Source organism: Stenella coeruleoalba (assembly GCF_951394435.1).
Source record: "Stenella coeruleoalba genome assembly, chromosome: 13".
NCBI lineage: Eukaryota > Metazoa > Chordata > Mammalia > Artiodactyla > Delphinidae > Stenella > Stenella coeruleoalba.
This window is the reverse complement of record NC_137159.1, coordinates 65,007,597-65,019,692: the sequence shown is the minus strand read 5'-3', so window position 1 is coordinate 65,019,692 and position 12,096 is coordinate 65,007,597. Positions and strand designations below refer to the sequence as shown.

General features: G+C 33.2%; 1 protein-coding gene across 1 annotated transcript in view; it reads right to left on the bottom strand.

The window, feature by feature from the left end:
* MEMO1 (mediator of cell motility 1) overlaps window positions 1–12,096 on the bottom strand; it is a 130,387-nt gene that overhangs the window by 33,124 nt on the left and 85,167 nt on the right. Inside the window, exons 5-6 of the mRNA XM_079940721.1 lie at window positions 7,851–7,963; window positions 5,469–5,580 (exon numbers count right to left, since the gene is read on the bottom strand). Of these exons, the coding sequence (XP_079796847.1) occupies window positions 5,469–5,580; window positions 7,851–7,963 (225 nt within the window). The remainder of the gene's footprint in view (window positions 1–5,468; window positions 5,581–7,850; window positions 7,964–12,096) is intronic.

Below are 12,096 nucleotides of genomic sequence, written 5' to 3'. Positions count from 1 at the left end.
TACTTAAGATATCATCTCCTATTTACATGTTTTAATTTTCACAAAAACATGTGTATGTATAAATCTTATACATATATTGTATATACACAAACATATATGCATACATATATGTTAGCATATCTATAATAATTTTTACTGTCAGTAAACACTGGTTGAGGAGAAGCAAAGCGGCTTTCACTGCTCATTTTGTACTTCTTGATGTTGTTTACACTTTTAAACCATGTACATCCATTTTTTAAATGTCAACAGAATTAACTGAGCAAGGGGATTATGGGTCATTTTATGTTTTCTCCTCTATAACCTCTAATGAATATCATTTTTAAATCTGTTTAAAATAAGAAAATTATAAATAATAGATATTTAATTGTTAAACCTGTTTTTATAGTAGTGAAAAATGAGGGAAAAGTTTTAAAATTAAATGATCAATTGAAGTATTACAGAGACATATACTAGAAAGTCCTATGTATACCCAATAAAAAGGAGTTTAAAAAATGACATGGAAATAGGTTCATGATATGAAAAGCAGTTAATAAAAAAAAACTGATCTCATTTTTGGGAAAAATATTTAATAGAAGTATTAAAAATAGATTGTTATTAATTTATTCAACAATTAATTATTGAGATCCTTTTGTGTACCAGGTACTGAGACGGGTACAGAAGATACAGGGTAGACTAGCTGCCCTGGAGTAGGGAATAGGTTAGGGAAGTACCAGAGAAGGGAGATAAAGAGCTATTTAACTGCAGTGCTACTGTGGTAGGTTGTCTACAAATATAATCACCAAAATTCCTCCCACTTCTGAATGCTCATGCCACCCCTCCCATTAGGTATAGAGCCAATTTCTCCTTCCCTTTGAACCTAGCCTTCCAACTTACTTTGCCAAGTAGAATGCAACATAAGTGATACTGTGCCAGTTCCAAGCCTAAATATTAAGAGGCCTAGAAGTTTCTACTTGTTTTCTTGTTACCCTGAACTGCCATGTACTTCAGGATAGTCCAGCAGGAAAGGGAAACCATGTGTAAGAGACAGGCCCTGAAGGAAGAGTAACAACAAGTGGAGATAGCACCAAGATGAGAACTAAGGTGCCCAGCAGACAACCTGCATCATAGCCCCAAACAGAAAGTGAGAGCACCTTGGAACATCTAGCCTAAGTCAACCTGTCTCAACTGGCAGCAGATAAAACAGAGATGACTGGTTGCCACTCATCCCTGACCAAATTTCTAGCCCAAAGAATCATAAACAAAAAAAAAAAGGTACTTTAAGGTGATATGCCATGCTGCAATAGATAACTGAGACCAAAAAATAGTACCTGGAAAGCGTATTACTGTAAGAGAAACCTAAAAAATATAATATTGGCTTTGTGGACACAGAGATAGGTGGAAGTTGAAAGGGCAACAAGGAGCCTGGAAACTGGATGAGCAGTAAGGACACTGCTATAGGAGGCTAGAAATAGAGTTATCCGTATTATTTACTGGGAGAACAATTAGCATAACGTAACTTAGAAGATTAAAAATACACTTAAAGATTAAAAATAGCTAAGAAGATTTCCAGACAAAATATTCAAAGTGTCAATGGCTTCTTTACAGCCAAGTATGAGAAGGTACAAGAAGAAAAACATGAGCTAAAGAATTATAAGCAGAATTTAAAAGAAATATTTCCAACCAGGAGTTGCTTGGTTGGAAAATAACTTTCTCATCGCTAGCCTCTACAGATAGCAGAAAACTGTCAAAGAAACAGCATAAGGACAAAGATCAAATCCACAGTGCTACCAAGAACATGGGCTCAGAGGCATCAAATCAAAACGCATCTGTAAAATGTATTAGGACCTCAGGAAGACTTAAGACAGTGCTTGTATACTCTCTCAGGAAGGTAAAAGGGCTTCTAAGAAACTCCAGGCCCCTAACTTGAGATCCAAAGTAGAAAGAAGCCTGTCTCAGAAAGAACTGTGGATGTGACTTTTGTCTAATGGAATGCACTTATAATCTGATGTACAGAAAACCCACAAAGTGTTTAATGGAGTTCAATCAGTTTGTACTAAAAAACAAAACAAAACACTATTCCAAATAAAAAGAGGCCTTTAGGCTCTTAAACTGTCACATACATGAAGCAGACTAAAACTGCTACTTAGATGCAAACAAGGCCCATTTCTTATGGAAAAGTAAAAATGACTCAGAGAGGAGAGCCAAAAGCCGAAAGGATCCAGTCAAGAGCTAAGAATAATACAGGTCTTCCTCAACTTAAATGGGGTTAAGTCTCAATAAACCCACTGTAAGTCGAAAATACATTTAATACACCTAACCTACTAAACATCATAGCTTAGCCTAGCCTACATTAAATGTGCTTAGAACATTTACATTAGTCTACAGTTGGGCAAATCATCTAACACGAAGCCTTTTTCATAATAAAGTGTTGAATCTCTCATGTAATTTATTGAACACTGTACTGAAAATGAAAAACAGAATGGTTGTCTTGGTTCAGAGGATTTTAAGTGTACCGGTTGTTCACCCTTCTGATCATGAGGCTGCCTGGGTGCTGCGACTCACTGCCACTGCCCAGAAACATGAGAGAGTAAGCACACACATTGCTAGCCTGGGAAAAGATCAAAATTCGAAGTACAGTTTCTACTTAATATGTATCACTTTCACACCATCAAAAAGCCAAAAAATCTTAAGTGGAATCATCATAAGTCAGGAACCATCTGTAATGAATTATGAAGCCACTACCAGAAGACAGAACCAAGCCATAATCAAGGATATTTTCTATTTCCTGGTTAGAGTTCAGAATTGCTTTGGACCAGAGACTACTACATGCTTCCCATTCTTTCACTCTGCAACGGAAGTAACTATTGTGCTTTACTGTCCTTGTCTCAAAACTGTATACTGAGTGTATTGGGAGGGGGAGGGGGAGACTTGCCTTCTTAGTGCACAGGTATCCAAATCAAAAAGAGCTACACCCAAGGAGCCTCATCCATATCCCAACCTAATGCAGATCATAAGATAATGGACTTCGAACCTGAGGTCATAACTGGATGAGATTTCTGGGCATCTTAGGAGAGCTGGGGGTGCCCTCCATGTTGGAGAAATGTGAATTGTCCACCAGAGGAAGAATTGTGGTAGCCATCTGCAAAGATGGCTGCCAACAATACCTCCTACTCCTGTACACATATGCTACTCCTCCTGCCAAGAGGTGGCATCTATTTCTCCTTTGAAAAACAAAATGCAGTTGAAATGATACTATGTAGTTTCAGGCCTAGGCCTTAATGGGCCAAGAAACTTCTGGTTTTGTTCTCTTGTTATCCAGAATCACCATGTAAAGAAATCCAGACTATCCTTCTACAGAGAAACCAAGAATATAGAAAAGCCCTGGTTGGTAAACAAACAGGCCATCTAGAGAACAGATGAGGTGTCTCAAGTAAAAGCCAGCACTAAGGCCATCTTGGATCCTCAAGGCCCACTCCAGCCATCTCAGTCAGTATCTTGTGGACCAGAGCAAGGTATTCCCTACTCAAACTCCTGATCCAAAAATTGTGAGCAATAAAATAGTTATGATTTTAAGTCACTAAGCGTTGAGGCAATTTGTTACTCAGTAATGAAAGACTGATACAGGTAGTGAGCGCAGCAAAGACTACAAAGGAAAAGTACTAGGTACTTTCTAAGAGTCAGTATTAGGAATCCTAATGTAATCTGAGATGTAGGGAAGGTTTTCTTGAGAAGTGATATACTTAAAAGTGGTTATTTAACACTATTTAATAGGAAATTATGAACAAAAATTTTGTTCACTGGTTTCAAATTTCTATTTTCCTAAATTTCCACATTATGCCTGTTTTACTTTTGAAATAACAACAAAAATGTTATTTTATTAAAGCTTCCTTAAGGATACTGTTGGCAGTTTACTGGTCCTATTGTATTGAAATTTATTAAGTCTAACATATATTTTCTTATGACAAAATATGCAAACATTTCAGCAAATAACAAAAGTTTTCTACTGTCCTATGTAGTTGAAGAATGGGATGTTCTGATTACACTAGGATTCCAAAACTTAAACAGCCTATATTGGTTTAATAACTTCTAAAGAATTAGAATGTATTAAAACAATTAACCTAAAATTATACTGCTTATAATTTAATATCACACTATTTTTGGAAACTTCTTCAGGTTTATGTTAATTCCTCATAGTTATCATTGTGAAAAGATGTGGATAACATAAGACTGAGAGAAGTAAATGATACTTTGATAACAGAATTAAGAGTGGAAATAACCCCCAAAACTGCAATAATGGAATAAAAGCAACATGGAAAAATTAAACAGAAATAACTGAAGAGACAAACACATTTAGGGTTAAAAAGAAATCAACCACAAAAGTACAAGAGGAGAAATAATCCAGCTTAACAGTATAAAAAAGCCTTGGGGTTTCAGCTGACCACAAGTATATCAGACAAGTATATATCAGTATATATATACAATAGTAAGGTAAGCCATATCAGCATAATAACTGCTTAGATAATCTCAGACTTCATTAATGCATTTAATTGACAAATATTTACTGAAAATCTATAATGCACTACTTATTTTCCTAAGAGAATACAGTAATGAGGACCAGAGAAGGAATAATCTCACCATATTTAGAACTAGTCAAACTACATATGGAATATTAAGTCCATATAAAGGAAATGGTTGAAAAAATTAGAGAAATGTGACCTATAAAAGGAAAACTTCCTAATTTGAATATTGCCCTAAAAGAAGAAAGAAAGCTCTTAAAACAATTCTTTCATTTTACCAAAATAAATTGACTACTACGTGACAGGCGTTGTGCTAGGCACTGGGGTATAAGTGGAAAACAAAATAGATATTGTCCCTGTCTTCACTCTACTTATAGTCTAGTGAACACCCTATCACTAGAAGACCTTTTAGCAGGTACCAAATAAGAATCTGTCAAGCACTTTTTATAAAAGAGATCTCTTTTATAACAGATCTATATTATATTTAGATAATCTCTTTTATTATATATTATTATACAATAATCTCTTTTATAATAGAGATTCATGTACTTTGATAAGGCTGAAATAAATTACCTCCAAAGTTACTTCCAAATCTAAAATTTTATGATTACTTACTTATAGCACTATAACATGAAAGAATGTAATTGTTACTCTGAGATAAATGAATGTATAATGAATAAGATAACAGGCAAATCAATACACACAAACACACACACACGGGTTGTTGTTTTTTTCTTTTAATATTTCTACCTAATAAGACAACCACGTCACTTTACACGTTAAGCCTTCATAGGCAAACTACTCAAAACCAACTTCAATCCATATTCAGAAAATCCAATCCCAAATTTTTATTTCATTTCAACAAAAATTTTAAAACTCTTTACCCTAATGATTATCTCACCCTAGTTAAAATAATTCCAAAGAAATTAATATCCATGATTTCTCTGGGATTTCTTATATTAATTAATATACCTTTCCATGGCTTTAGCTGTATAAGGCAAATGCATTTCAATACTGTGTTCATCTTCATCTGTCTGCAGAGACATTCGTTCAAACATTCCTGTCTTCCACAGTTCTCCGTAAACTAGAGATTTCAAAATATAGTAAAACAAATATATTAATGTATATCCTTACCCTGTGAGACTCTATCCAGTAACACAAACTACATGCTTTGGCAAGAGACAAAAAGCACCACATAATATTCTCCATTTTTAGTTTAAAAAAAGGAAAAAACAACTAGCTTCTTACATACCAGACAAAACAGTAAGACATGTAATGATTTATTCAGCACTTTCACATGTTACATAGTTACATAAAAAATAGTAATTTTAATTTTTCATCAATTCCTTTCATTATATCTAAAATCACCTCTGAGTCTAAGCTTATCCTTGACCTTATTCAATCTGTAGATATTAACAAGAACAGTTGATTAGAAATCTTACTGAAATATGGAAAAATCCCCTGGTCTACTTACTCATGAGGTTAATAATATAGTTTTTGAGTTTTGTTTTGTTTTTTAATACAATGTACAGACTTATTATTTTACACCTCAGGTTCCTGTCATACTAAGATAAGAAAAGAAAATTCCTTCTGAGAATGCTATTTTCCTCAACATTAAAAATTAAGCTCGTGGTATAGACTGGAATATAAATTTACCACAGTACCATGCCTTAAATAATCTTAAAATTTTAAAATGATTTAGTAATTCAAATCCTTCTGATGAATTCCACTTAAAACTAAATATTATCAATATATAGCAAGAAAATGATGAAATATGTAAAAAAAGATATAAGAATATTTTTATTTTATCATTGAACAAAACCAGCATTTTTATAACTACATCCATAAATGGGTTTACCAATAACAAAGAAACGAACAAATAACGGTATGACTTTTTTTTCTATAAAATTATACCTGATTAAAAATCCTCCATTCCTCATTGTCAGTCTATCCAAAACCAAAATTTTCTGAATGCCCCAACAAGGTTTTAAAAATAAAGCGTGTCCCAGAGGAAAGGGGAATTGGAATGAAGGTCGTAAAAAGGTACAAACTTCCAGTAATAAGATAAGTAAGTACTAGGGATGTAATGTACAACATGATAAATATAATAAACACTGCTGTATGTTATATACAAGTTGTTGAGAGTAAATCCTAAGAGTTCACATCACAAGGGAAAAAAATATTTTTTTCTATTTCTTTAATTTTGTATCTATATGAGATGATGGATATTCGCTAAACTTATCATTTCATGATGTATGTAAAGTCAAATCACCATATTGTATAACTTAAACCTATGTAGTGTTGTATGTCAACTATATCTCAATAGAACTGGAAGAAAAAAATAAAAATTTTAAAAGCATTTTAAATATTTGAAAAATGTGTACCCTAAAACCATTCCAGGGAGTAAGGCTAGTTTCATTAATAACCTATATCCTAACAACAAATTGCTAATACTCTATAATAGTTAAAACCCCAAATTATGAAAATTTAGGCCTAAAAATTAAAGAAAAAGAGGTGATCATTTCCTCTGCAAATGGCTTTCTTCATTCTACAGAAGAATTTGTTGCAAAATTTCTTGAAACAATAAAAACACTCAATGTACTTAAAATATAATTTGATGAACTGGAAGGATACACACCAAGTTCATGAGTGTGGTTACTTTGGGGAAATCAAATTGAGTTCAGATGAGGGGAAATTCTGAGTCAAGTGTGGATGATAAGTACATGAGTATTTGTTATAGTAGTCTCTGTATTGTTTGGTATTTTTTAAATTATGTACAAAATGAGACATGATTAAATAAAAACTGTGATTTCTAGAATTCTATTTAAAAATCAAAATAATAGATACGTTTTAAAAATAAAATGCACTTAAGATTTATGTGGCACCCTTCTTGCAGAGTTTCACAACTACGGTCTCAATTTTTTTCCCATAAAAATTATATATGAGGATATAAAGTCATTATCACCATTATCCATTTACGGTGAGGGAACTGTTATACACAGAGGAAGACAAACATGCCCAAAATGTTTCAACAAGTTGTTATGGGTACCAATTTCTTGTCTCACTGTATAACAAGTACATGGTACTTCCCTGATTATAAATGTAACCAGTACACTCCAAAGACTAGCGGATCTGACAGATTTTTGCGGCTGGCAGAAAAACTATAGTTGTCTTTTAGGCATATGGAAGATTTTCTTTCTTAGTTTTTGTTTTTTGCAGATTAGTTATAACAAATTTTATTTTTACAATTCAAATATTACTATGATACTAATACTTTTAACTGTAAATTAACTTATAGTTCCTATTTGTAAAAACTTCAGCTGTTTACAAACTATAAAATTTCTATATACTTACTCTTTTGGTCAATACGAAGGTCATACAGAGGTGTCCTATATATATCCACACTGGAAAGTGCACATCGAGAAAGGGGCACATGATGAGAAGGCCCAAGGATGAAAATTCTCCGGCTAGGAGATATACAATAAAAAACACAGAACAATTGCACTTCTACAAAAACTTTATTAAATAAAAAGGAAAAAACAAGTAATTTTTAAAAATTACATGTAATATTGTTTTCCTTGATTGAGTTCATTACCTACTGCTATATGCTAAACTGTGTTCTCTTGAAATCATACGTTGAAGTTTCAACCCCTGTACCTCAAAATGGAACCTATTTGGAGATAAGGTCTTTAAAGAGGTGATTAAGCTAAAATGAGGTCATTACCGTGAGGCCTGAATTCAATATGACTGGTGTCCTTATAAGAAGAGGAAGAGACACCAGGGGTGCACATGCACAGAGAGGTGATTGACCATGTGAAGAGGCATCAGGAAGACAGTCATCTGCAAGCCAAGGAAGAAACCTAAGAAGAAACCAACCCTGCCAAACCATCTTGGACTTTTCCAGCATCTAGAACTGTGAGAAAATAAATTTCTGTTGTTTCAGTCCCCTAGTTGATGGTAGTTTGTTATGGCAGCACTAGCAAACTAATGTTCCTACCAATGACTTGCTCCTCAGTTAATTAAGTTCAATTACTTATCTCTATCTTTTTGTTGGAAGGTCTTTAAAAGAACCATGTTTAACACCTGGGAATACTAGTTACTGATTATCTACAGTAAACCAACCGACTATGCTTAAAATCACCTCTGTATTCACAATGGCTAGGCTACAAAAGGTTTTCAATAGCTGTATTAATTGAATTTTAAACACTTCATCTATTAAAATCTCAAAATAACAAATTCTAAACTTGCCTACAACATTAATAAAAATCCATAAAAGTATAAATTCTAAAAATCCAAAATATCATTACAAAGAAGCATTCTGTTAAAGCTATTTCTACATTTCTTCCATGGCAGAGAAAAAAGGCATCTTGTTGAGAACTCTGTGTAATAAGCTTTCTCAGTTCCCATTCAAGTAGAAGTCATTCTCAAAAACAAAGAAAATTATGTGTTATTTGCACTGTAGGCTAAAGAAAAGAACTAGGCTAAACTGTAGATTAAATCTTTACAATCCTTTTATCTTAACATCAAGAGTAAAATTAACTTATTCTCCATTTTATCTCAAACATCTCTACAATCTAAATTCCAAACTCTCCATTTTCGTTGTTTCTCCCAGATTCATATGAACAAAATTTTCCCCACAACACACACACACACACACACACACACACACACACACAAAGTTACAGACACAAAAGAACCAAAACTATAAGAAAAAAAGGAATATATGTAAGCTATATACCTAGAAAATTAAGTGCTACCCATTGCTCATCTAATGGACAAAAACACAAAGACTGAATCACAGAGCTGTATCTCTTTCACATCAAAAACTTGCAGGCCAAGGAATGTGTGCTTTAGCAATATATTTATTTTGACAGAATTCTATTACAGCTAAGAAAATTAACCTACTGTCATCTATATCTTACTTGCTATATGGGGTGTTGGGGGGCAGGGGTGGATAAGAAAGATGTGGATAAGGAAAAGGTAATTCTCAGTTTAGTCCCAAAATCTCCTCAAGATGTTGCAATCCTCAAGATGTCACTCAGAGCCCACATGTAAGACTTCACTCACAGGCCATTTCTAGTCAGAAACATAATCCATTTCCTCGCCTCCCCTGCTAATACCCACTTCTTGTCACCATCTCTATGATCAACTCAATAACCATTTCAGAAAAAAAAAATCAGATCTATAGATTCCTAAATGAACAAAAGATACCACTATGTTCTTGTATCTTAACAGCACAAAAATATCACCACATTTTTAAAATTAAAGTTTAATGAGGGACATAGAAAATGGTAAATTTGAGTGCTTAGGAAACTTGCTTAAGGATAGGTATTATATGAATCAAGAATCAAGTAAGAAAAAAAAGTATTTTTATGATTGAGGAATGTATTTCTATGAAAAGAGAGAGGGATAGAATATTTAAAATCAGAACACTCCTGGGAAATTCAGAATATATAATTAAAATATGAAATGACTTTTAAAAATCAATCTAGGCATAGATATATTTCATAGGTAAGTATAACAAGGTTCTTCTAACAGTGGCTAAAAGATGAGCGTTACTCCAGAAATAAAGACCCGAGGTCAGCTTCGAAAGCCTAACTGCCTCCTCTAATACGTGACTATTCAATTGCTTGCCTTTTTGTCAGACCCAACCTAGATGAAAAGATAAAGTCTGGTGGGGAAAAGGGGTCCCATCAGTCTGAATTATCCAACTGTGTACCCAAAGGTTGAAACTCATCCAAAAGCAACATAGTGAAGTTCCACATTTAGTTAAGAGAGATAATAGGAAAAAAGAGATTTAGGTCCCATCAATATAAAACCCTTAAAAGTGATATACCCAAAAACAAACCAAAAAAGACTTCTTTTCATTGAGAGAAGAAAAAAGAAACTGGATATTGAACAAGTAGTAATCTCAGAATGAGTCTCTGTGTTAGCTATATGCTATAAGACAATTAATAGTGTAAATAAAAGATAATGCATTTTTCCCCCTAGATTGCTAGATCCATAAACACCAAGACCATACAAATATTTTGGAGAGAAATGTAATACAAGCATTGAAAGTAATGCCACTTTCTCTCCCTTCAATTAATTACAAAGTTCTTTGTCTTAAAAGAGTAACTTTTAAATATTGGCATATAATCACTGTTGCCATACACGTAAAAGAAACCTTTAATATAAAAAAATAGAAAAAAATCAGTAGGCATTCTTTCAGAAATAAATGTATTTCACATATAATAATACCTCCAGATAATCCACATTTGTGGAGTTACTTACTATGAGGAGTGCAGTCTGTACACCTAACACATGAGTTACCTGAGTGTCTGTTCTCATAAATATTCAACTACTTATACTAAATAATGGAACACAAGTAATTTTTTTAAAGTGTTTCATGGTTAAGTGGAGATATTTTAACTAAAGAATAAAATGTCATGTGGCCCCAAAAAAGATTCCTTTTGGCATTCTTTTTCTGCCCTGCAAGGTTTTCTGAAAGATATGAATCAAAATCAAGTTACTATCTAAGTAACATCCTGAGTTCCGGTTTTTAATTAAAGTTTTAGTAATAGGAAAAGACTTTGCAACTCTAAATATGGGAAAGAACTTAATTAAATGTATAATTTTTAAAATTCCTTAAACAGCCTGAGTATTCTTTCTAAAACATGAATCAGATCATATCACTTCCCTGCTTAAAAAGTCTTTCAATGGCTTTTCTTGGTCAGAGGATAAAATACAAAAATCCTTAAAATGGGTTCTAAAGTCTCATATCAACTGGCCCCTTCTTGTGTTATTATTCTTCCCCCGCTGGATCTCAGTACTTTATGCACACTGGTCTTGCAGTTCCTTGATAACAAGAATATCTTTGCCTATTTCAAAACTTCTTCACGTGTAATTGTTTCTTTTGCTTGGCTTAAAAATCATTTCCCCAGAGATGCCTTCTCCAATACCTTATCCACAATATAAATCCAATCACCCTGAATCACACCAATCACTCTGAATCACAGCAAAGTGTGAACTCACAAGAACCTTTCAAGGAGTCCACAAAATCAAAACTATTTTCATACTAATACAGAGAAGTTATTTGCCTTTTCAACATGTTAACATTTGCACTTGTAGTACAATAGTAAGACTGGGTATACTGCTGGCTACAACCAAGGTAACGGAATCAAAATGTACTAGTAGTCATGTATTCTTCACCTTCACCCATGCTGTATTTTTTTTTAAGCCAGTTTCATTTAATTTCATTAAATTTTGAACTTCGAGTACAGTTTTATAAAAATATTCTGTATGACAAAATGCATTCAATTTGTGGTGATAAACACATAAAGCACTTCTACTGCATACAGAAGTATGTCTCAAGGAAAAAGCATCTGTGTGATTTTGAGTTATGAGCTGAAGTAGACTTTTTTCCACGGAACACAATTTTTACTTCAAAAAAATGACTGTAGACAAATTGTGGTTATTCCAATTTAGGTATCCAGCAGAAATTTTTTAGAAAATGAACAAAATGAGCCTGACACTTCAAAGAAAATATTTGACGTATTTGTTGCCAATGATAAAATTGAAACTTTTAAGTGAAAATTAGACTTTTGCAAAAAAGCTTCCC